Raw genomic sequence first — 25,871 nt, 5'->3', positions numbered from 1 at the left:
TCTTCCTTTGTATGTATCAGCTCTTTGGGTATACCACCAGATTAGCTGTCTGTAAACTCTTTGGGTCACTTGTTTTTCTGGGGCTATTAATAATTTCTGTAGTCTACCTAAAATGGTCTCTTTATGTTGTTCCCTTAGCTCTTAAGTGCTCAGAATCCTTCCTTCAGTGTCTTTCAGCAAAAGCAGGGAAGACAACTCCTGTAAGGTACAGAAGTTCATCAGTGACTCACTTGCTCACACTTATGATTGAAAATATGTAGAAATGACATATCAACATCTTCAGTAAGTCTGCTTTCATCTAAGTGGTAGCACTTTCAGCAAATACTTGACAGTAATTTGGTGCTGGTGAGTCTGGTGAACTGTTGTTTGAGGCTTCTTATCCTGCCAGATATCAGCTGCAAACAAGAGAGGAGGGCTAAAAGAAGTTTACAAGTCAGTGTATAAATGTCTCCTCTTGGCTGCTGTCTTGATCCAGTCTATGCTGAAAGTCTCAAAACAATACTGTAACAAAATAAATAGCCATCATTTCATTGTGGTTCTTCATTTCCCTCCTTTTATCAGCCCAGGCTGGAACAGACATGCTCCAGAGCTAATAGCAAAATGGGATAGGCAGTCTTCCGTGGAGGTAATGTTAATGTGTGCTGAGCATGCATGCAGGCTGCTGCGCGGAGTGATTAACGCTCTGGGAATCCACTCAGCCTTGTTGCACAATCCTTGTGTCAGGCCTGGAGTTTGGCATCCAGTGGGCTGCAGTTGGGTGCCAGGAACACATTACCTAGTTTGTGCAGGATTGGGCAGCGAGACACAGCGTGTTAGGTGAGTTTGCTGATGTGCTGCAGCTTCATACTTGCACACTGGGGCTCTCTTTGGATGCTGGTGTGCTGCTTGGTGGGGGCAGGAGTCCTGCAATTTGCAGTCCTGACCTCTGCTGCTGTGAAGTCCTGGTGTTTGCTCAGTTGTGGAGCAGCCCTTCCTCCCCCTGACAGGCAGGGATCACCCATCCTTGAGGTGAGAGCGGATGGAGTTTGCCAGCCCTCAGGAGCCATGACTCACTGGGGATCACAGGCTCTCACTGCAATCTGCTTTTCCTGATGGAACCTCTGCACAAGGCTCCAGCAGGAAGTTTGTTTTCACCAGGTCTAGGGTGTAACTGGGAGAAGCTCAGGTCCACCATTAAGCTTGAAGAGTTGGATTCAGTAAATTTCCAGTCTGAAAGATGCTGGGAGGCTTCCTTCTCTAGGTAGAGGTTTGGAGAAAGTATTGGCAAGCAGCACTACATGGATTAAGACAGGGCGAAGATCCTGGAAAATGTAATATTTTGTGTTCAAATTATATTATGGAGCAAGCAAACAGATTGACTTCTTTTGAATACAGGAGTGTATTGTCCAGACTCAGATGGAGTCAGGGTGTGATCCTGCTCTTCACCATGCTGCTGAGGGAACATGAGGTTGTTTGGATTCTTTTTTTGGCAGTTTTAAAAGTTACTTCATGGTTTCTTACTTCATGGGCTGGCTCTCGGGGATGTTTTTCAAATGAATATGTTACTGCCCGGGTTTAATTATAACTGCATTTAATACATTCATGGTGAACAATTGCAGTTTTGCTAGCCCATCTCTCTTCTGTCTCACTGGAAAATCTTGTTCATTTTAATGAATGAGTCCCCAGAGCTGCAGGTGAGTTAAGGAAGTGGCATCACTGTTTTCCTGGGCAAGACTAAGTCTCTGGCAGTGGAAGTGCTGTATCCTCAGCCCCAGTGACTTCTGTGCAGCCAGTGTTTGGGTCTCCTTGCACTCCTCGGCCCACTCTTACATTAGACCTTTGACAGAAGAAATGTAAGAAATCTCACTGTACCATCATATGCTCCTGGAGAAACTACCCTGAGGCAGCAATTACATTTGCAATGTTTTTTTCCTCTTTGGTGCAGCTGTGAAGTCTGCATATTCAGAGTATGGCAGAGATTTCTAGGACCCTGAGCTCAGTGGTGCCCTGTGCCACAGGACTCAACTGTCTGGGAGGTGGAGGGTAGCCCTAGGTGCCTGGAAGGGGCTACTGCATACATTGCTGATGTGTCCAGCCACCCCACCTGAAATAGCATAAGGCTGCTTCCTCATCTTTAGTTTTTCTAAGTTAGTTGATTGCTCTTCCATCTTTTCCCTGCTCCACATGGTCATGTTTTTAATACTGTTACTCCTTCTGCTTCAGTAGACTCCTGCTGCCCTGAACTGCAGCTCTTTGTGCTCCTGATTCACTCCAGTCCATTCATCTCTGGTTGGTGGCAAAGTGTTGTCGGCTGCTGTATATTAAGCTCTTTGTTTGTATAGCCAGCACAATGCTGGTGACAAAGGGATATCTTGTGCCTCAACGAACCCACGTGCTATTGAGAAAGGCAGTGGAGAGCAATAGGAGGGAGGGGCAGGACAGCAGAGGTGAGGGTGGCCGATGTGCATGCAGGGTGCCGGCTGCAGCAGGGGCACAACTGGGGGTGGGGAGGGACGTGCTGAGGAAGCTGTTCCTGCAGAGTACAAACCCGCTTTGTTCCCAGGAGGTGAGTCGGACTGGATAAACACAGCAGTCCCGTCAGCAGAAAGCCCTTCCCCCGCTGGATTCCCTGCTGGCACTCTCGCTGGAAGTTGGCTGTACCTCATCCGCGGGGATGTTTTTCTCCTGCCTATGTTAGCGTACCCTCTTCCTGACTTTCTGGGGCTCAGGTGGGCAGTGTGCAGCTGTGTGGAAAAATGGGATCCCCGAGGACCTCGCATGTTCTCTGTGGGTGGTGGTGTGTGGCGTCAGCATGCTCTTTCTGTTGTTGTCTAGGTGGGACTGTTTGATAAGCCATGCTGAGGATGGGCCAGGTATTGCTGGCTGAGAGAGGCTTGGACGGTGGCTGATCACCCACCAGGCACGTAGAGGCTCTTTGGGAAGCAAGGAGGTTTGGTCCCAGTGTGATGCTGCTCCAGCATGTGGTTCCTGTGGCCCTGAGTGGTGGCATGAGGAAGGGGCAAATGCCTTTGCTCATCCTGTTCGAACATGCACTGTTGAATTGAGTGGCGCTATCTTCCCACCGGGCCCTGGCAGGCTCAGGGCCCTGTGCAGTATATCAGGGAAGCTCCAAGCTTCCTCCCCTTCTTTTGCTTCCTTCCTGATGGGAATTGATTTCCAGTTGTGTTGCTGCATCTCCCCCCCACTGCAGCATAATTATGTCCCCAGCAGAGACATCTAGAGAGGCTGGACAAGGCAGGCTGAACCATGGGGGCTGCATTGCTGGAGACCCCTGCCTCCTGCATAAGCAAAGTCTGAAGTTGAGAGACCTAAGGACAGGACTCCCTCCCGCCTCTTGTGCTCGGGGAGGTTTTTTTCTTTTTGAGGATTTATGTGATAATTTCAGGTGTTTCTGGCTGCTAATGGTCTTCCCTCTGTGTCTCAGCCACAGGTACTGATCCACCTTCAGACCCTGCGCAATGGAGGCTGGCTCTGTGGTCCGAGCAGTCTTTGATTTCTGTCCCAGTGTCTCTGAGGAACTGCCCCTCTTTGTTGGAGATGTCATCGAGGTATTGGCTGTGGTGGATGAGTTCTGGCTCCTTGGTAAAAAGGAAAGTGTCACAGGTAAGAGCTGGAAACACCTGGATCTGCATGGATGTGCCAGCTAAACATCAATCCTGTGAGCAGACTTTCCCTTGGCCAGTGATGTGCAGGACAAAATCTGTTTTACTAAATCTTTCATGGGACTTTGCTGGGGACCAAGAGCTTGGGCTCCCCACCACTGCTCTCCTGTCAACTTTGCATCAGCTGTTCAGGTAGCTCATTTGTGGTTTTTTGTGAGAGATTAGTGGAGGGCCAGTTCTTGAGGAGATCAGAGCTTCAGAATACTAGTTGCTCCATCCTCTGTGGTGAGACAGCCTATTTCCTGGCTAGTTTATGCACTGACCTGCTGTGACACTGGAAGGGGAGAGAGGAAACAGATGCACCGAGAGAGGTCAGTCACATCCAAGTGACCTCATCAGGTCAAGTCAGTGGGAGACGCAGCAACAAAGTCCTGTGTGTCACCCCTAGGCCCCTGTCTTGACGCCAACTTCATCGTTTCTGCTTGGAAGCATTTTACTTCAAAAGCTGCCATCAATATCTGGGTGCCTGAAGTAACATACAAGTATGTCACACTTCTGGAGGGGTGTGAGAAACTCCTGAAGCAGCAAAATGCTCTTAAAGAAACACTTAGAGGCTCATAGTCCCTTTTCAAGCAGCTCCTTCTCATCTTAAACCTGATTTTGAGAGGATGCTTGAGCTCTGAGGGAGATGAAAACCAAGCCACTTCAGAACATAAGCCTAACTCCATCCTTAGCATGAGGGTGGGACTGGAGTTTCTTTTATCTCTAGCCATGGAGATGGGAGTGCTATTGGCCTCTGCTAACAGCTGTGGACTGTTTCCTGGCTAAAACAAAGACAGTAGCAAAGGTGGTGAGGAGGACTTCTGTGCTCCACGGAGTGGATAAATGGCATTGAATGAGTGTGTGCCTGATCCTGGTAGTGCTGAAGTCATTGGGCACAAATTACTGATGCAGAAATCACCAGTATTTACTTCACCACAGTTTTGTCTCCCAGCATACTGATGTGCTTGTTCTCAAAAAGACGAAGCTATTAAGGAATAATAAACAGATGTGTGTTGGAGCTCAGAGATAGAGAAACACAGTGAAGTCAAACCAAGTGGTTTTTAATGACCTTTGACTCAAAACCCACTTGCATTCCTACTTTCCCTTGGAACAGCTGTTGTAGTTTTCTGCCCAGTTTTCTAAACTAAAGTTATAGGGATTTGGAAAAGCACTTTCGAATAGAAGCTGTGGACATGGTGCAGCCTACCAAAAACCATATTCAGTATTCTGTGGGGAATAACTAATGTAGCTCCATGGCTTCCCTTCTAACAGCATTAGGTTGTTTCCATGTACAGAGTGGGAAACTAATATGTGCAAAATGAGGTGGAGTTGGTTAAAACTGTGAAGGAGCCACTGCACCTCAGGTTAATGACAGCGAATACCGAACTGAGTTAACTCAGTGCAAAGTTATGGGTGTCTGGGATGTGGTGTCTCCAAGTTTTATTGGAAACGTGGATTGGATCATCATGAGTGAATGCTGGAAGTTCTGCTAACCCATAATCCATCACTTCCTCTTGCCATAAATTATAAAATATGGGAATGACACTTGTTGTGGCTTTTGCAGTGAGCTCTGCTATGTCCAGTACTCCCAGGACTGAAATTAGTAGCTGAGTTATAATTTGCATGTGCTGCCCTGATCTGCACAGAATAGCTGGGAGTTCAGCAATGGGTGCCATGGTGAAATAGCTTCAAAAATGACAAAGTGTGGAAGGTCCCCGGAGCATCAGCAGCACCAAAGCTGTGGCAGAGCCTCACTCACAGGTATGGCCATCCAGAGTATGGTGATTTGACATCAGTGCTGAGGCTGTGTGGGGGCCAAGCCTTACACAAGAGTGAGGAGCACATCCACATGAGATGGATGTGCCCAGTCAGGAGATACTTATGTCATGATCCAGCACTACTAGATCTCTCAGTCCTCATCATGGCTCTGAGTTGGGAAGCAAGCAGTGAAAGCAGAGAAAACCTAGTGTGTCTGTTCCTAGAAACTCCATGCTGATGGCACAGTTCTAGTAATGAACACAGTATGTTGGTTGCTGGGAGTGAGCCGAGGGCACAAAGCTTTTTGTTCTCTGTTAGCTCTTACACATTTAAAACCTCGGGAATTTCTGACTCCCAAACTTGTTCCTCTTTTACCATGCTGTTGAGGTGCCTGGGATAGCTGGGTATTTTCCTTTAGCAAAAGATCCAAAAATCTGGAAGGAAGGTGGAGGGTGTGGTGGTGGTCTATAGAAAAGAGTCATTGCTGACAGTTGCTTCTCATTTTAGGGCAGTTTCCTAGCAGCTTTGTGGAACCTGTGGATATTCCCCCTTTGAAGCAGGGAGAAAAACTGTTTGTTTGCACCAGTGACTTCACATCTCAAGAGCCAGGGAGCTTGTCATTGCAGAGAGGTAACCTCCATTCCCTTCCTTTTCTTGCATCTCATAGCCCTCACCTGTCCTTGTAGAAGCATGAGCCTAGTCACAGCAACCTGACTAGAATGTCAGGAGAGATGATTTCCTAATACCTCATAACATGGGTCATGTCAAATCCACCATGGACACTGGGGCTTCTGCCACCCTGATACTAGTTTCTCATGATCTGTCATTACTCAAACCCCCAGACGCTGGAGTTGTGTAGAAGGTTTAGAAGACTTACAGCTGCCTTTTAACTGCCTTCCAGTCCCCAAATCCTAGTCTTGCATTTGGGAGACCAGTCAGAGCTTTGGTGCATCTTCATGGCTTATCAGCTAGAAAGTCATGGTGCCTAACTGTCTATCTTTAAAGAATCACAGAATGGTTTGCATTGAAATGGACGTTAAAGATCATGTAGTTGCAACACCCCTGCCATGGACAGGGACACCTTCTACTAGACCAAGTTGCTCAAAGATATCTTAGACACGTGCATGCCAGAGGCTGCTGATGCTTCATGCCTTACCTCCAGTCTTTGGTCTTGCACATCCCCAGCATGCACTGCATGCAGTGCAGAGTACCAGACCTTACCCACAGCCAGGAAGGACATGGGGAGACAGGAATAAGAGGTGAAAAGCAATCATAGGGGCAGTTTTGAACTGGTGTACATCTCATTCCCTGCAGGAGACCTGGTGGTGCTGGGGGGATCCCTGGCCTCCAGCTGGCTCCAGGGACGAAGCAGTTGGGGTTCCAAGGGCTTTTTCCCCTCATCATGTGTGCGGGAGCTGTGCCTTTCAGTTCGAAGCCGTCAGCTGTCCCAGAGCGCTCTCCTGGAAGTGCCTGCCTACTCACTGGGCCAAGCCCGGGCCCTGATGGACCTGTCTGCTCAGCTGGAGGAGGAACTGGACTTCAGGGAAGGGGATGTGATCAACATTGTTGGTGTCCCAGAGCCCGGCTGGTTTGAAGGTGAGCTCAGAGGCTGCAGGGGCATCTTCCCAGAGGGTTTTGTGGAATTGCTTACTCCACTGCGAGCACCGGGAACCTCCATGGATCCAGAGCCCACAGGGACTTGTGACACCAATGGAACAGTAGAGATACCACCTAAGGAGGAGGAAGAGGAGCCGGGGAGCACCTATGGTGTTGCCCTCTATCAGTTCCAAGCCCTGGAGGCCAAGGAACTGGATTTTGATGTGGGTGACAGGATTCGGATAATAGGCATTCTAGAGGATGGATGGCTGGAGGGAGAACTGAGGGGAAAATGTGGAATCTTTCCACACAGATTTGTCAGGCTGGAAGCCTCTGAGCCGTGCAAGGAAAAGGTGAGTTCTGGGGATCTCCAAGGTAGAGGCAGCTGTGGAGGTTCCGTCCATCAAGTCCCAGAAAGCAGCTGCACCAAGGCTCTTTTGCCAGGGGAAGATGGCAGGGAAAAGGACGATGGCTCAGTTACACACCCTGAGCCTGGCACTGTTTTGTCTCACAAGGTGGGGAGAACAGAGAGTCATCTTGGCACAGATTTGAAACAGCATAAGGCCTTTTCTTTCACTGGACACCAAGGACTATGTCCCAAAGGCACATCAAACTCCCTCCTCTTTGACTGCACAAAGACAGTCAATGGCCTTCTCCCTGCTGCTCAGCTGCCTTCCCAACAGAACAACAGTCCTGGCCATTCAGGTGAGCTGGAGCCTGAAGGAATAATTTCAACCTCCTCAAGAAACTTAGAAATTCACACCCAGCCTGAGCATAATGGAGACAGTTCCACTGTGCCCCTGCAGGCTCCCCACTCCATCCCAGATCCTTGCAGAAGCCAGGTGATTTCTTCTCCTAACAGCTGGGCAGCACCTGAGCCCCAGGACAGCCAGAGCACCACCCAGAACCTGGACAATTGGATGGATAGTCAACAGGAAAAGTCCAAACCTTGTTTCTCCAGTTTGGGAGGTGCACAGGTGGGCTTGGACACATGGGCTGGGAGCTGGAGAGAATGCTGCCCGCCTGCAGCACAGGGGGATGGCTGCACAGACCTCGACTCTAAACTGACAGAGCAGCTGACACAGTTTGAGAAGAGTCTGACAGCTACTGGTGCTGAGCAGGACAAGGTCTCCCGACACTTCTCTATCTTGGACTACAGCTCTGAGAAGGACATTGTCCGTGGGTCTCCTGAGTGTGCCCCCCATGCCAGGCCGCCAGAGAGGAGGAAGGCCCTGAGGCCACCCCCTCCTCGGCCCAGCAGCCTTGCTACAACCCCTGTGCATGTGCTGGGTGGCCAGGTGCCCAAGGACAGGCCTTTGTCCTTCTCAGTGAAGCCTTCCCGGCCTGCACCCCGACCTCCGTCAAGCAACCAGCGGAGAAATGTGGCCCCTCCACATCTTCTGCCTGGTGCCCAGGAGAAGCGGGCAGAGGAGGGATGTGAGGACTTGACACAGGCAGTGACAGCTTCTCCCCACTCCATTCTGCTGACGAGAATTGGAGAGGTGGAGCGAGACCTGGATGCTTATGGCAAGACCCATGCTGAGCTGAGTCTGATGCTGGAGGAGCAGCAGGATGAGCTGGTGAGAGTGGAGACACTGGAGAACCTTGATTTCTGTGACTCAAACATTGAGAGCCTCAGGGTGGAGCTGCAGGAGCTGAGAGGTAAGTCTACAGCAGCATGGGATGAGGGTGCTTCAGGCTGGCAGTTGGCCCCTGCTGCCTACAGGCACGGTTGGAGCCATTTAGTTCCTTCTTTAATTCCTAATTTTGATCATTTTGTAAGCATTGTTGCACTACAAGTCATCATGATTTTACTTCAGAGAACCACAGTGTCTTCTCCAAGCATCTCTTAGACCTGGTCTTTCTCAGGCCTTTCTTTTTCCATCTCTCCCATATCCTCTTCCAGCCCCGCTTTACATCCAGAGCCCTCATGTGTTCCATTCCCAGTGCATCCTTGCTCTCAAGCAGAAACACAAACACTGTGGCTTCAGCCTCCCTGCCTCATACCCTCTTAGCTGTAGGGGAATGAGCAGCAGCTTCAGAGTGGCTTTGCTGGTGGTTCTGCAGTTGATATCTGAGTTGATATCTGTGATGTGACTGCCCTCAGCTTCTCAGGGTGCTGGTTTTCCTGCAGTTTCTGCTCTGGTGTTGATACAGACCTTTGGGGACCTGTCAGCCAGATCAGAGAGAATGGGAAGAAGGGCACTGAACCTGACCTGGGAGCAGAGGGGGTTAGTTGGGCAAACAGTAAAGCCTGCCCCTGTGCACCTGATTCCATTGAGTCCAGAATTTCAGTACAGGAAAATAACAGTGCACTATCAGCAACAGCAGCAAAGATTTCTAAATTGCCATATGTCTATAGCCAAAAAGATGACTTTTGTCCTTGCAGCCCAGAAAAATTACTCAGAGAAGAGAAATGTGCCACATTTGTATCAGCATATTTGGGCTCTGAAACCCATACATGCCATATAAAGACCAGTACTGTTAATTATATTATCCTTGATAACTTAATTGAGTAGCAAAGTGGAAAGACAGGGCCACATACATCTCCCATTGTCCCTTCCCCAGCTTCTCCCAGGAGCTCTGACACTGCGGTTCTGTCACTGAAACCCACAGAGTGCAGGAAATGTGGGCACTGCACGCGGGAGATGGAGTGAAATGCCAGCTCCTGCCTGGGGATTACTCACTATGACTTCATTGCCTGCATCCTCCCACTGCTCCACCAGTGCTGGGGAGCCCATAAGCTTTGCTGCAAGATCACATCTGATGCAGACCGAGCATGTGGGAATGAGGGATAATACGGGTGCACCAGGGAAACAGAGTGACAAACAGCCTCCACATCAGTGGTGTGTGAGAGGGATAGATACTTAGAAGAGTGCTTAGAGGATTTAAGGCTAGATGAGGTACCTTGAAGGTAGGAAGAGGAAAATCTAAGCTACATCAAGGGATATTTTCTGTTGGAATGGATCTTGCTGGGAAAGGTCTCCTTCTGGTCTCAGAGGACTGGTCCTGATGAACCTGTGCCTTGGTGGTTACTGGGAGTCACTAACACTATCCTGAGACGCCCTATCTGTTAAGTAATCCTCTTGGTAGTCCTGGGGGATTTTTCACCACTTTAAGAGACGTAAGGATTTATAACTAGCATCTCTTGTCCTACAGTGAAGATGTGCCCTACCCAAGCTCTGTTGCTTTCCTCCTGCCACATCCTGGTGTGGCCAGAGAGCGTCTCACGCTGGCTAGCCCAGCTTTGAGTGCTGTGGGCCAGATCAGTAATGCAGTGGTGCAACAGCTCAGCAAACTGTGTTTGCACCATGCCTCAGGTGTGGCCTCTGCCTTGCCACAGTTAGGGGCACGTAGAGGCATGATGGACGGAGAAAAGCTTTACCCAAGCATTGACCAGCCAACAGAGTAGGGCTGGCATAGTCCTGGGGGAGCCAGCCCCCTGATGTGTCCTTTGCAGAGTCAAAGCAAGAGCAGAAAGTAGGTCTTCTAAAATACGTGTTTAAAATCTGCAGGTTGCTTCTTTGGCATTTCTTGAATGAACACTGGGGGGTTTGCTGATCACCAGGCCTGTGCAGGATTAGTGCTTGCCCTCCTGCAGGTGGAGGAGGATTGATTTACTTTCGTCTTGTACCAGCTGGGAGCAGCATTGGCTGTGCATATCTTACAAATGTTGAAAGAACCTGAGATGTAGCTAACATCTATGGACTTCCTTGCTTTCTGTCTAGGGTGTACTCTGGTCATTTCTTTGTTTCTTATAGGAACGGAAAGCTGGGAATATGTTGTGCCCTGTAGCAAGAGAAGTTACTGGAGTGCATGTTTCTATAGCCCCCTGGAAACTTATACTGTGTGTTGGCACCATAACCCAGATAGAAATAGGCTTGAAGGGACTATCAGCAGGGACACCAGCTTGGGGGCAGGGAACCCAGCTGCTGTGGCTGCATGGAGCTTTGTAGGCACCACTCCATGATGCTGTGTCACACAGGCAGCTGCTCCTTTCCTGCTTTTCCCAGGACCTGTGGGTGAGAGCTGAGAAAAAAGTGGGCTTAATATCAGATGTGAGCCAGGGACAACCTGAAAGCCTTCGTTTTCCCCCCTGAGGTGCAGAGCAGAGCTCTGCCAGACCATGTTGTTGAGCCTCTGTGCCAGTGGGAGCATGAAGGCAGTGGAAGGCTTTCTGGTGTCCCATCTCTGGTCTGTGGCTTCCCACAGTCTCAGATGCCTTCTGTTTCCCTTCCCTCAGGATGTTGGTCTTAGGGCAGGGCCTCTGCATGCTCCAGTACCCTCCTTTTCCCTGCCTCTGAGCTGTCTGCAGAGAGGCTTTGGCAAAGCAGCAGAGCCGGTTTGGGCAGTGAGAGCCTGCCCAGCCCTGGCCTCCCTCCTCGGGGCTGGTTACTGATTACTTGGGGCAGCAGGTGGAGGACACCGGGGCTGGCAGCGATTGGGCCTCTGCCTCTTTGTGCCCTTTTGGGCTGGTTTCAGGAAGTGGTGTCCGCGTTTCACTTGGGACAGGAGCACTGGAGCAGAGCAGAGCAGCGTCAGCCAGGGCTTGGGCTCAGGGAGAAAAAGGGAATCGTCAGCTGCACTATGCCCCATCAGGACTATGTGCACCTACCCAGGAATGGAGCACAGCGCGGAGGATCCGACACAGGAGCTGCGGCTTTTGGGCTGAGAGTATGACAACCTCTGTCCTGTGAGAAGAGAGGACGTGGCTGTGGTGGCCATGCTGCATGGTGAGGCTTGCTGCAATGACAGACCCAAGGTAAAGAGGCAGTACCCAGACTGCCAGGGAGAAGACAGCAGCTGGGACAGTTACAGGGGAGAGGAAGGCCTCTCTGTGGGCCACTGTAGCATGAGTGGAGACTGTGGACGTTTTTGGAGGGCAGATATCCAGTACACGGACTGCAGGAGAGCAGATGGAGCTTGGGAAGGCAAAAGCCAGGGTACAGAAGGTAGAAATTATAGGATGTGTGAGAGGGAGGGCATTCAACATAGAGGCTTTGGTTCTGAGATAAGAGAAAGGCAATACAGACAGGACAAGGTACCTCCTGGGCACTATAGGGAGGGAGGAAGGCAGTACAGAGAGTATAGAGGCCCTGCAGCCTGCAGGGAGTGGGTAAGGTGGAATCAGGAGGACAGAGATACTAGGGACCACCGTGAGGATGAAAGACATTATGGGGAAAAGGAAAGGTGGTATAAGCAGGAGAGGGAGTATAGGGAAGGGAGAAGGCAGTATAGACAGGATAGAGGTTGTCAAGTGCATAGGGAATGGGAAAAATGGCATAGACAGGATGGAGACCCTGAGGCATACAGACAGCAGGAAAGGCAGTATATAGGTGTCAGGGACCAAGTAGACCAAGAAGACGCTGAGCATCACAAGCAGCCCAAAGGCCATATTATTGACCACAGCAGTCTGAACAGAGGTTATGAGGTTCCTGCATTTGCAGTCAGGCCCTCAGGAGATGGTAGTGTGAGCCTGGAGTCAGGCGCCTGCTACATACAGTCCAAGACACAAGACATGGAATACAATGGCTGTGAGGAGCTGGAAGAAGTCCCAGGGCCCAGGATAGCAGCCAGGAGTGGCGGAGCAGAGGTCTCAAGAGTACGCACAGGTCGGCCAGACTGGAGCCAGGTCTGGGAGCAGGAGACTGAGGAAGAAAACAGGGTGGGCTCTGTGCTGCAGAGAAACAGCTTCTACAGACGGACGGCACCCAGCACCCTGCGGCACTGGGAATTTGTGCAGACCAGGAGGGAGAAGCAAGGTATGTGGAGAAATGCCTTGGAGAAGTGTGTTTGCCCTTCTCTGGTACCAGGGCAGCATCAAGATGCTAGCACAGGCAGGTGGCTGGCATAGCCAGGCTCTTGTGGGAAAGCATGGGGCTTACTGAAATGGGCATAATCATTATAACCCCTCTGTACAGTCCCTGGCATGTCCTGTCAGGGTTCTTGCCCCCATTTTACAGGGGCCCAGGTGCAGGCAGCACAGGCATGTGGCTCACTGCTGTCCTTGGCATACTCCTCTATCTGTGCCCTGAGTGTTTAGAGTACACCCTAGAACCTGTGGCCCTGATTTGTCTGCATTCTCAGAGCCCTGAGGAGGTTCCTCAGGCAGGAAAGGGTGAGATGCTGGGTTTATTCCCACTGCCTGTTTTGTTATCATTAACCATCATGAACGGATTCTGTCTGTAGGAACCGATTTCTGACCCTTCTGAGAGGGTGAGCATGGCAGCTGTTTTCAGGCAGCACAAAGCAGGAAATAGGGGAAGTTGTAGCACTCAGAAATATGCAGAGGGAAAGTACTTGTAGTTGTGTGGTTACACATGGGCAGGACACTGAGGCACCTATGTGCTGAGGGCTGTTGCGGATGGAAGCAGTGCCTCCTGCATTGCCAGCCCTTCAATACTGCAGTGGTCCCTTACCTGTGTGTGTGTCCTGGGTGCCTGAGCCATCCCTAGGTCTCCAGTCCCATCACCAGCACCCTGGATCCAAAGAGATACCAAAGCTGGAGGGCTCAGGCTGTCCTGGCATGGTCAGAATCATCTTGCTGACATCATGGCTGGGATAAGAGTCGTGTGCAGACAGCTTTGTGGGCTTGGCTGGTTGTTGCAAGAATATTACTGTGTGTTGGAAACGGGGCAGCAAGGTGATGGCGTCTGGGCAGAGGGTGTGAAATAAGACTTCTGGGTGGACTGGCCTTCCCATTGGGCCTGAAAACCTGCTCGTTTCTGTGTCCTTTCTGCCAGCGTCTCTCTTGACCGTGTGTGTGAACTCTCCATGAAAGGGGCTGAAACAGAGGAACGTAGCACTGCAGTGCAGCAGCCACAGAGGTGGCACAGCTGCATGAAATCTGTCCTCTGGAGGTATTTGATTAAGCAGGCTCTACTGGCTGCATTTCTGCACTCTTGGTCATGCTGATAGGGTGGGACTTTGCTCGTCAGTGTCACCGGGGAGAGGGAAGGGAGAGGCTTTGCAGTGCCAGTATGTCCAAAGGGCAGAGGGGAAGCTTGGAGGAGCCAGAAACAGAGTGAAGAGGGCGATGGCCCACAGAGCCTTGGGATGCTGGAGCAGTGCTGGTCTGGCTGGGTTTTGCCACAGCTGAGGGGACAGGTTGTGATGTCAGGCAAGAGCCTTTGCTGCTCTGATGTTAAGTGGGATGCTGTGTACACCCAAGCTTGTGATTGGAGGGGTTGTAGGATTTTTCCCTGCTGTGGCAGGCTCAAGGGCAGGGGAGCTGCTATGGGAGGAGTGGGGAAGGATGCCCTCACCATCAGGGCTGGTGTCCCACAACAGGAAGGGGAAGAGGGAGGCTCCAGGCATTTTTTAACACTGTCTGTCCTGTGGCCCATTTCTGGCTGCAGTTCCCTGTTTAGTTCCTTCTCCTGCCCTACTGGGGCACACTGCTGAACCAGCAACAGCCTTCCTTAGCAAATATACTTTGCTGCCATAGCTGCCTCAATCTAAGTCCTCTCCAGCACCAGCATATATTTGCTCCCTTATTGTAAGACCTCACCAGCACGTGGGAGCCTCCCCAAAAGCCCTCCCATCATGCTTGGTGGCAGACACTCTCCTGTCCAGCTGACAGAAAAAAAAGTCTGCTCTGTTTTTCCCTCTGTGTGTGTTCCAGGTACCTTTTCTAATGCTATTTACTTCTCTTCCAGCTTGCTTCTCTGCTCCACAGAGTGACAGAATTTAAGACTTGAAAGCCCCATTAGAGATTACATGGCTAATCTTTTCCATAGGTGGGGCTATTACAATTCTTACAGGTTTCTCTGTGGTGCAGCATGGTGGTAGCTACTTGGTTAGAGCATTTCTTCTGGGATGGGACTCGGATGTGTCTGCCTGACACATCACCAGGAGAACCCCCTGTCATAGCTTTGCTGCTATGGTTTTTAGTTGATGGTATTTTCTTCTCAGGCAGGTACTGTAATTAGGTAATTTTTCTTTTTTTTTTTTTGGTTCTTTGTAGTGAATAGAGTCTTAAAATACTCCCAGCAAAGACTCACAGAAAGACAGTGTTTGTTTTTTCCCAATCCTCACTCATATTTCAGTTCATACTCTTAAATCAGTGGACTTCATATCTGTGTGAGGCATTCTGGGTGGGTGTCAGTGTGTGCTTGCCCTGAGGTATACCTTGCTGTTCTTCTGTGCCCTGTTCTTCTATGAGTGTCCCATACTGCCTCTGCAGCGTTCAGGGAACTCCTGCTGAGTTTTGGCTGACCCAGGCAAAAGCATTACCCTCCAGAATACAGTCCTGCATTTCTTGTCCCCATTAATACATTTGTCTGCATTAAACCTGCTTTGTCTGAATAATTCCATCTTATTCAGAATACCTTGGGTCACTCAGTGTTTAGTTGAGTGTTCACGTTGAATCAGTGTTCAGCTCTCTATGTGACAGCAGTCATTTTCTGTAAAAACTCACTTTAAAAATATTATGTAGGATCAACTCTAAATACAGTCTGTGGAGAATCTGATCAGAAGTGCCCTGTTTTCTGAATACTCTCCACTAGCAATGGGGCTTTGTGGTGCCAGTTAACAAGATCTTATTTATACTTTTTAGATGGAAAGAAACATAATAATTTTTGTACAACTCTGCCTTTTTGTCAAACTTACCAAGAATTTTACTGTATCTGCTTACTTGTGGAATTGTGACATTGAAAGGGTTTCTTTTGTTCTGAATAGAAGTAATAGTATGTTATAAGTAGCATTTTATTTCCTCATTTAAAAACTGAAAACATAATTTTGAGTTCTACCATCCATGGATTTTTCTTGATATCTTTTCTCATTTTTCTGTACTTCAAAGTTCTTGATATGACTGTGATCGATTATCTGGTTTTCTATATTTCATTCATTCATTCGTTTATATTTTCTGCCTTTATTGAAACACAGACCCAGGACAGTTTTCTCATCAATATTCTCTTTCTTGCTCACATAACGATGTTTTTAGGTTATCTATTTAAAATATCCTTTTAGAGAATTAGTAATTTTAATTCTTTATTCCATGAGTGGTTTTGCTCACAAAGACTTTTGTTGATACTCTGCCTCAGCTTTATAAGGTTGGCTCTTTGCAGGCCATCCCATTAGTTCACTGTTTTCTCCGTCTCAGGTTGAGACTATCCCCTGTTCATGCTGAATATGGTGGGGCTGTTTTGGAATGGTGATTGACATCTTACCTGGCATAGAGACATCCCCACCAAGCAGGCTCTGCATGAGACATCTTTGAGACACCAAGGCATTTCAGTGACCCTGGAGAAGTGTCACCATCCTGTTATCGTTCAGCTCATTTTTTTATTGTCTGACTGGGTTTATGTCCTGCTCCTTGGCCGCAGGACTCTGCCAAGGCTGAATTCACTTCCGTGGGCTGAAGTCCTGTTTTACCATGGAACTTCTCTGCTATTGCCCCGGCTTTCTCCTATAAAGCAATGAATACATCCAGTCTGTTGCTTTTGGACGAGTGAGTGTATTCTGTTACAGTCTTACTACCAAAGTCCAGAGTGGGAGTTTTCAGACCAGCCAGATCCTGCTCCTGGGAGCAAGTTTAGCCTTTGTTCAGATTAATTATCCCCTGCCCTAGTTTCATCCCCTCTCTCCTCATGGCAGGCAGTGGCTCCTCCCCTCCTGGCTTCCACATACTTCAAATATTTGCAGCTGGTTTGTTTTGTCCTGAGTCACTGCTTGACTCTGCTGAGCTGTGAGTCTGGGGCTGGGCTTGATTCTCTCCAGTCCAGATTTGCACCAAGCCCATGCAGGGGATTGTCCTCAGCACTGTTGGGCTGCAGGTCCCTCTTCAGATTGCATTAGCAGCCTGGGCACCCTGTGAGGCTGCGTGGTGCCATGGGGGATGCTGGCAGGTGAGGCCCAAGCAGGGGGAGTTTTGGGTGAGCCCCCAGCCCAAGCACTTACTTTTGGACACACTTACTTTTGGATCTAGTCTTCATGGGTCAACTCTGATTCCATAGTGGGTCAGGAAGAAAATCTCCAAATGTGTGTGTGGTCCTGGAAGGGGGTTGGGTAATAAGGTTTAGAAGTTTTCATTGACTGGAAGAAAGTTGGTGAAAGTGGCATTTCTGAGATTAATGGGTGAGCCATGTGATTGCAATGTTAAATTGCTCTCTACAAGTACCTGAAAAGAGGTTGTAGAGAGGTGGGTGCTGGCCTCTTCTCTCAAGTGAACAATGATAGGACTCAAGGAAATGGCCTGAAATTGCACCAGGGGAGGTTTAGGCTAGATATGAGGAAGAATTTCCTTACTGAGAGAGTAGTTAGGCGTTGCAATGGGATGCCCATGGAGGTGGTAGAATCATCATCCCTGGAAGTATTTAAAAACATGTAGATGAGGCACTTTGGGACATGCCCTAGTGGGCGATACAGATATTGATGTATATTTTTTATGGGTTGACAGTTGGATGCAGTGATCTTGGAGGTCTTTGCCAACTGTGACAATTCTGTGATTCTGTAAATCAGAGCCCCCAGGGAAAGGGCAGAGGTGGGAGTGTGCTCTATCTTGACACCTCACTGCCAGGGGCTTGGTTAGGAGTCAGTGTTGAATTTCCCAGCAAAATTCAAAAGCAGGTGCTCCTGGAAGCTGTCAAAGACTACCAAACCAATCCAGAGAGACAAGAATTTGTCAGAAATATGCCAAAGGGGATAGAGAAAACAATGCTGCTAGAGGTTTTAATTTAGAGCAACAGACTGCAGAGCTCATGCAATCTATGAGACAACAAAATTTGAGTCTGAAAATTGTGATTGAAAACGTTGTTTATGGAAATGTATTTCTGAATGCCCATTTAGTATCTGTATCATGGGTAAGCATGAATTTGTCACTGGACTGGAATTTGATGGCTTCATTAGAAATACCAGTTGCATTCCTGCAGGCTAATGGAGCCCGTTCCAGCTGTGGAGGACATCTTAGTGCCACCAGAGCTGATGGGCGTGATGACTCCAATTGAAAGGTAACATTTAAAAAAAAATATGTGAAGTAGAATGGAGATCTGTTATAAAGCATTTATTAGATGACCAAAAACCACAGCTGTGAATGAGGGTGGGTTTAGTTAAATGCTTAGTAAGCATCATTTAGGGAAAAGGTGCAATTAGACTTGCAAGAATGTGTAACAAGCAGTAAAAAAGAAATTGATGGCAATCAGTATAGTAAATAGTACTAGAAATGAGACTTTAAAATGCATCAGAAACAAATCCTAAGCATTATACACAAGTCATGTAGAAAACCTAATATTAAAAACAAATTCTGTATCTGAGCTTTCCAAACTGCAAGCTTTTGGAAAGAAGCTGGATGACTTTTGACTTCATCGCTGAAGGATGATTCTGGACTAGTGATAAACAGCAAGAGTCCTAAGAGACTTGGCTGCATCATAGCCTTGGTTTTAAACAAATCTTGAAATACTTAGAACAAGAAGGCCAGAGGAAAATTAATCTGTGTAAGTTTTCAAAATAATGGAAACACTGATACAGTGTTAAGTGGGTAGAACTGTTGGCCAGCATAGTGCTAGGTCAGTCAATCTGAGATGATGACTTCTATGGACTTAAAACTTCTGTGGGTTTTAACTTCCCTTCCACAGCAGGGATGTGAGACTTGCAGAGGTATCATGGACCTGACAATCTCATCTGTGTCAGTCAAATCAGCACCTCAGGGCACACTCTGAAAGGGCCTGACCTTGATTTCCTTGCCTGGGGTTTGCTTGGTGGAGCAGAGGGAGCTGCTGCTTTTTTTGGATATGCTGGGCATCCCCAGCTCCATTTCAATGAGCTGCAGCCAGACACATCATGTGGCTGCAGTTTAGCTATGGCTAAAGCAGGGAGCAGAGCAGTATCATTACACAGTATGGTAAACACCCCAGGTGTCCAGTACAAAGCTTCATCTGGTGGCTTTTTGCCTGGTGATAAATGCAAAATCCTATTCTTTGACCAAAGCAAATGTTACATTTTCCATTTCATCTTTTCAAATGCTGCCACCTGGTCATTTCTGGCTGTTGTTCTGGCTTGTCTTCATTTTAAAGATTCTTGCCAGGCCACCCCCTGTTGCAGTATCAGCTCACCCACCCACCTTGTCTGGGTTTCACACACCTGTTTGCATTTCAAATTAACACCTTCTTGCTTCTTTCAGGTTGCTCTCCCACTTGAGCTTGCTCCCCTGCAAAACAAATGTCATTCCTTAAAAAAAAAACCCGCACTATTCTTCCAAATAACTATTTTGTTGTTACTTTCTTAACTCTGAAGTGCAGAGACCTGCTGACTGTATTGCCTGGGCTTTTCTCTGTCCCTTCTGTATGCTTGCCTGCCTTGTGTCCCGTTCAAGCTCCAAGTGCTGTGTCTTGGGCAGGGTGTCCATATTGGGTGTTTGTCAAGGCCCTTGCACTTCAGGGCCTGGTCTGCTACTGAGTTTTGTTGCAGATGCTGTGGAAATGCAAGTAGCAAATGCTAATCCCAGCAGCTGCATTCCTTTTGGACTCCTGCTGAGTGAGTTGACTTGATCAAGTTCATCATCAGAGACTGTTTTGCTAGGAGGCAAGACAGCCAGTGACTACAACGAAATCGGCCTTTTACCTTATGACTGGTAGCTCTGTTAGGGGTGTTTTTAAGGATGTTTTCTAGCAGAAATCAGTGGGTCTGTTCATCATAATACACAGTAATTGTTCACTGAATGTAGTGCTGATTGTACTGCTGAATCCTCCTCTGTGAAGCTGACCCTTTCGGCTCTCCTCAGGATTGATTTAAAGGCAGGGCAGCAGAGGCATCTGCTCAGACATGGGAATCTTCCCTCCCACATTGAGGACATATTCAAAGCAAGGTTTCTGGTGGATTTCCCATTTGCTGGGTTGGTGGGGTGTCTGGGACTGATTTTGAAGTTACTCTTTCTGTGAAACACATGGTGGTTCATCCTCACCTTGAGCAAGAAGTTGCTGTTTGATACTGATGCTGCTGGTTTCTGATTGTTGCTTTTGCTCTGCAATGGGAAGGGCTGGCATGTTTTCAGCTGGTCAGAGCTAAGTGAGTATCTCATTTCAGTTGCATTTCTTTTCTCTCCTGGCTCATTTCAGGGCAAAAACCCCAGCCCGTCAAAGCAGTAGGCAGGATGCTTCAGCTGAGGGCATCATCTGGCAGGACAAGGTTGGGGGCTGTCTGCAGGTGGGCAGGGCATGCCCAACACCTGGGCAGAGGCACCTGGGAGCACGGGGGTCTCTTAGGGCTGTGCACGGTGGGTGCCAGGATACCAGGGCAAGTCCTGAGCCCTGCTGTGTGCCCCTGGGAGCCCTCCCCTCCATGCTCGGCCACTGTTGCCCGGGGCTGTTACCTGAGAGGCCGGGGAGGTGGAGGTCAGGAAGTGCCTATCCTGAAAAAATATTTTTACAAATGTATGAGCTGGGGCATGTCCACAACTTGAGTAAAATCCCATTGAGAGAGAGCAGCTGGGAGACGGCTGGAACAGACGGACATTTGTCAAACCAGCATATGGTCTTAAGTACCTGGGGCAGGCTGGGGTGCTGCAAGGGTGCCCGGGGGGCCCTACTTTGCAAAGCAGACATAAAGTCGAGCAGACCCATGTGTTTCTGGGCCAGACCTTGTCTCAAGAGATGCTGGAGAGAGTCTTTCCCAAATTTGGGAGGGGGAAGTCCTGTTGCTGTGGGTTTGGCCGCAAGGCGCATGCTTTTAAAAACAGGCATGTGGGGTAGAAAGGGGTTGGGGCCCAGGAGGAAATGTTTCAATGAAACCGGAGGGGGCTGGGCTGGCCTGGCCTAGGAGCCCGTAGGTGGGATAGAAATTAGGAGGGCAGATGGCAGCCGGGACTGGGGGCAGGGTAGAGAAGGGTGGCCGCCTGCCTGCACCCCAGACCCTGCAGGCAGGGCAGGGCAGCTGCTGCCTGCGCTCTGAGCCCCGGCACCCTGCCAGCCGAGGCCGGGGGGGTGCGGGGGAGGTGGCCAGGGTTGTGCTGGGGGTCTCTCCGCCCCGCAGTTACTCTTCAGGCAGCGAGGCCGTACTTGGGCTTCATCCATACACCCCAGGCCTGCGCCCTGCCGGGCCTTAAGTTCCCACCCTGGCTTCCCAGTAAAGGCCGACCTCGGCCCAGCCTTCCCGGCCCCGTGCTGTGCTGCTCTCTGCGGTCCAGATCCAGGCTTTGCCGCCGGCAGCCCTGTTGTGGGTGCCCGAGGCCCTTTCGGCCATTCACATGGAAATGCCCGGGGGCTGGAGAATGGAGAGCCTGTTCCAAGGCTGAGGGAAGGGGGCGGCCGCCGCCATTGCCGCCTGGGAATAGGCTGAGGAGGGAAGCAGGGGAACAGAGCTCCTCTCCCCGTCTGCTGAGCCCCACGGAGTGGAGAACTGGGAGTAGGAGAGGGGTCCGGACCTGGTTGGTACTGGGAGTTAAGTCTGGAGCACGTTTGAGTTTGTTTAATGCCTGGTGTCTGGGAGCTGCAGCGTTACTGGTGCTGTGAGGGCAGGGCTGTGGGAGCAGAGTGTGGCTCCTGCTGCCTCTGCCTGTGAGTGCTGGGGACAGGCTCTCCAGAAGGATCCTTGCATCGGCAGTCCTGCTCTCTAGCAGTCCTGTTTTGGCAGTTTTAGAGGTTGTATGATGCAGTTAAACTGCAATTTATCTCGTGTCCTTGCATCCTTGCTGAAGGTTGCTGATCCTGTTTGTCTGTGTTGCAGAGATGACTCTCCTGTCCTCCCAGACACCATCCCTGGAGGCATCCTCAGCTGCCACTGAGAGCCCAGAGCAAAGGATGCTGGAGAAGAGGTCCAAGGTTATTGAGGAACTGCTCCAAACAGAGCGGGACTATATCAGAGACCTGGAGATGTGTGTGGAAAGGATGATGGTGCCAATGCAGCAGGCACAGGTAGGAGTATGGGGGCATTTACAATACAGAACTAGTAGGATGGGGTCTGCTTAGTCTTGGAGATGGCCAGCCAACAGCACAGGAATCCACAGAGGAAATTCAGCTATGCTGAGGAGAGCAGGATGGTTCTTGCTGCTCTTTGCACTCACTGAAACAGCCCATCTGTTCTGGGATCCTGCTAAGTTCTCACCATTGCTGAGAGCAAGAGACCTGGCAGCAAGTATCACAGATTAATTTCCTGGAACTGTTCCTTTTCATTTGGTTTGTAGGTTAAATTCATTGTCAGGAGAAAGAAAATATGGAGTCTTGGCATGGGGACAGAGTTGATGGGAGGAGAGAGAGAATAACAGGTGAACAGAGGAAGGATGAAACTGCTGGAAAAGAGAACACAGTGGTAGGACACATAAGGAGTGATATTTTCAGTGTACTAGGGGACAAGGGAGTTGAGTACTGAAGTGTTGGGAGGAGGTCACATCAGCTGGCTGCTGTGAAGCTGAGAACTGATGGGTTGTAGGACAAGGAGGAGCTGTTTGGTCTGACTGGGACATGTTCCTCATCCACAGCCTCTCTCTTCCCATTCCACAGATGCAGAACATAGACTTTGAGGGTCTTTTTGGAAACATCCACATGGTAATTAGCTTCTCCAAGCAGCTGCTGTCCACCCTGGAGGCTTCAGATGCCATCGGTATGAATTCTGTTGTAATCTTTTCTCAGTAGGCTGGCAGGGACTTTGCTAGTGGTGGAGCAAACCAGAGTAGTTTAAATGGCAGGAGAGTGTCTTTGGGGTTGGGCTTTCTCCCCAGTGGTTGCTGTCACTGCTCATCAGACAAGCAGCAAAGCTGAAGAGGTCTGTGTTGCTGTCTGTGTCACTATGCTGAGAAACATGGTGCCTGTGCCCTGTGCTGCAAAGTGAGGAGTCCCACTCCTCATTTGTGTGCTGCCAACCTTTGCCGCTCAGGCCTTGGGCAGCCCATGTCTTTGATCTTGGTGTGATCACTGGTTCCAGTGACCAGTGTCCCCACTTCTCACTCCTGGCAGAGATCGATCACCTGAGTTCTCTGTACTAGTAGGTGATGAAGCAGTGTCCTGGTTGCTCTAGTAACACTGTCTTCTTGAGCTGTGTGTAAGTGTGACACCGGGCATCTCACTATGAGAAATGGTGGAAGCTGGAGACAGGAGACAATAAAGTCCTGCTTTGCTGTTGTCTGCAGGGCCTGTGTTCCTGGCACAACGTGCAGAGCTGGAGAGCATCTACAAGGTGTATTGCCAGAACCACGATGAGGCCATCGCACTGCTGGAAACATATGAGAAAGACGAAAAGATGCAGAAACTACTCCTGGACCTTCTTGGTAGCCTCAGGTTGGAACTTCTGGCTGTGGCAGCTGCCAGGTTGGGGTGGTGGTATCAGTCATCAACATCCCTGCCCCTCTGTGAGCAGTGCTTGGACAGTTGAGGTGGTGACTGGAGAGGGGCTGGCTGTGTCACTGCATAGTTGACCAGGCTACAGGTTCATGTGGCCCACTTCCCCAATGCATAGGTGCTGGGATAGCTATAGGCCCCCTTAAACTAAGGTCAGAAGCCACCCAAGGTACAGAGAAGGTGGCATGTCCTGAATTGAGGGCTTCTATTCCTCAAGCCATGAGGCTGTGGCTGGTAAGGAAAGGAGCTGCTTTGCCTGGCTCAGCAACTGCCAGGGCTCCAGATTGTGGAGGTTAATGCCCTGGGAGCTAGTAGCACTGGCTGCTGCTCTGGAGGGACATGGCTGCCCGCTGCCTTGGCAGCATCACTGCGGGATCGGGCGAAGGCACTGGCTGTGGGATTGCACGCCTGCCACCCTGTTAACTGGTTGCTTTTCTTTGCTTTTTGGCACTCTGTGGGCCGTCAGGAGCCTGTACAGTGAGTGGTAAGTGAATGCTTCCTATTAGTCCCCATTTGTCTGTCTGTCTTGGCCTGGCTGCTCCCGTATAACTAACCTCCTGCCACTGGCTGGGTGCACGTTGAGGGGCCCTAGTAGTGCCTTGTGGAGGCACACCTGGGAGGAGTGGGGTGTCTGTGTCATGGTCACAGCAGAGGCAATGGATGGGCTACACAGGCAGGCAGCACAGGTAGTGAGGCAAGGAGAGGTCTTGGGTAGGAAACAGGTTTTGGGAGCTGTCAGCCCCAACAAGTCAGGAGAGTCCTGCGCACGCTGTGGTCCTGAGCACAGTCAGTCCAGCAGAGGGGAAAGATCTGGGCATTTGGGTGGTGGCACAAAGTCTGAGGTAAGTAGTACTCTGATAAGCATGGGGCAGCACCTGTGTGGGATTGGCGGTGGATCTGACAATGGAGAGTATACTGGCTGGGAAGGGTCAGCTGGTGTGGTGAGGTCTGGAAATCTGGGGTTAACTTGAGATCACCAGGTATTCAGGAGTGCAGTTGAGTTTGGAGATAAGAGAGGAGTGACCTAGGGAAAAGGTAGATTGAGAGTTGTCAGTGTTTGACTCTTATTGGGGTTGGTTTGAGGTGACAGTGTTTGTGTGGCTGAGCTGTACTGAAGCCTGGTGCAACTCCTTTGTCCCTATTTCCCAGGGGCAGCACAAACTACATTAACCTGGGCTCCTTCCTCATCAAGCCAGTGCAAAGGGTGATGCGGTATCCGCTGCTGTTGATGGAGCTGCTGAGTGCAACCCCTGAAGCTCACCCTGACAAGTCACCACTCACAGCTGCTGTCCTCGCAGTCAAAGAAATCAACGTCAACATCAATGAATACAAGCGCCGGAAGGACCTGGGTGAGTTCTTGGATAGCACAGGGGAGTGAGGGATAGGAGTGGGCAAATTGAGGTTGTCGTCTGAGGCACTGTAAGACACAGGCATTGTGCTGGAAAGGATTTTGATTTCTACATCAATCTCTTCAGTGCTAAAGTACCGGAAGGGTGATGAGGATAGCCTTATGGAGAAGATCTCCAAGCTCAACTTCCACTCTATCATCAAGAAATCCAACCGTGTGAGCAGCCACCTCAAGCATCTCACCGGCTTTGCTCCCCAGGTAACGTGCATCAACTGCAAGTGCACTTTGCCCTGCGGTGCGTGGGGAGGAGGTGGTGTCTGCTGTCCCCCTACTTCCCTTCCCTGAGGAGTAGCTCTGTTCCAGGCCAGCAAGGCAGAGCGAGCTTAGGGTCTGAACCACCTGTGTCTGCTATCTAGCTTGTGGGCAGGAGGCCCCGCATCTTGCACTCTGGGAGGTGCTGAAGACCTGCTTTGCCTTTCTTGAGACATTTTCTCTCACAGCTGAAGGATGAAGCCTTTGAGGAGACAGAGAAAAATTTCCGGATGCAGGAGCGGCTGATCAAGTCCTTCATCCGGGACCTTTCCCTCTACCTGCAGCATGTACGGGTGAGTTACTCTGTGTGTGATACCTCACCCGGGGGGCTCTCCATGCATTGCCCCTCCTGCCTGCATGGTGTGTACCTGCAGTGCTTGCCCTCAGCTCTGCCAAGGGATGAACTCTGGCAGGGTGGGCTGCCCTTGGAGGCCTCTTCTCCTGGGCAGCAAGCATGGGTGTACTGACTGTGTGTCCCTGGTACAGGAGTCAGCCTGCATGAAGGCACTGGCAGCAGTGAGCATGTGGGACCTGTGCACAGAGAAGGGCAGTGGGGACTTGGACCAGTTCCAGAAAGTGAATCGGCTCATCAGTGACCAGCTCTTCTCCAACTTTGTGAGTAAGGCTGTGCTCTCACGTGGCAGGGGCACCCCTCTGGGGCCATTCCTGGGAGCCTGCTGGAGATGGTCAACCCCTGAGAGGCTGCAGGAAGGGTAACACAGGCTGGGAAAAGTATGAAGAGCCCTGTTTGCCTCTGCCTTCCTGAGAGCTTTGATGCCTGTGAGTTTATGATGTGTATTGAGCATGTTTTATTAGATACACTTCTTTTCAGCCCTACCTGAAATGTTACATTTCTCTGTGTGAATGGTTCAGCTACTTCCTATAGCATTGCTTTTGCTGGCACATTTATGTAAGATTATACAATAATTCCTTTTGGAAGGGACCTCT

At 49.9% G+C, this 25,871-nt stretch overlaps 1 protein-coding gene across 6 annotated transcripts in view; it reads left to right on the top strand.

Moving 5' to 3' along the window:
- Positions 1–25,871, top strand: part of DNMBP (dynamin binding protein) — a 34,854-nt gene that overhangs the window by 5,499 nt on the left and 3,484 nt on the right. For 2 of the 6 annotated variants that reach the window (XM_071748586.1, XM_071748585.1), the window contains exons 2-12: positions 3,425–3,603; positions 5,910–6,032; positions 6,717–8,660; positions 21,657–21,844; positions 22,430–22,529; positions 23,056–23,203; positions 23,730–23,747; positions 24,413–24,612; positions 24,739–24,869; positions 25,112–25,216; positions 25,410–25,538. In XM_071748586.1, the coding sequence (XP_071604687.1) occupies positions 3,459–3,603; positions 5,910–6,032; positions 6,717–8,660; positions 21,657–21,844; positions 22,430–22,529; positions 23,056–23,203; positions 23,730–23,747; positions 24,413–24,612; positions 24,739–24,869; positions 25,112–25,216; positions 25,410–25,538 (3,231 nt within the window). In that variant the 5' untranslated portion in view covers positions 3,425–3,458. Of the gene's footprint in view, positions 1–3,424; positions 3,604–5,909; positions 6,033–6,716; positions 8,661–11,510; positions 12,761–21,656; positions 21,845–22,429; positions 22,530–23,055; positions 23,204–23,729; positions 23,748–24,412; positions 24,613–24,738; positions 24,870–25,111; positions 25,217–25,409; positions 25,539–25,871 lie in introns of those variants that run through there. The other 4 variants (XM_071748588.1, XM_071748587.1, XM_071748589.1 and 1 more) reach the window with 3 other exon arrangements.

This window comes from Heliangelus exortis, chromosome 7 (genome assembly GCF_036169615.1).
Source record: "Heliangelus exortis chromosome 7, bHelExo1.hap1, whole genome shotgun sequence".
Lineage (NCBI taxonomy): Eukaryota > Metazoa > Chordata > Aves > Apodiformes > Trochilidae > Heliangelus > Heliangelus exortis.
This window is presented reverse-complemented; position numbering and strand designations above follow the sequence as displayed.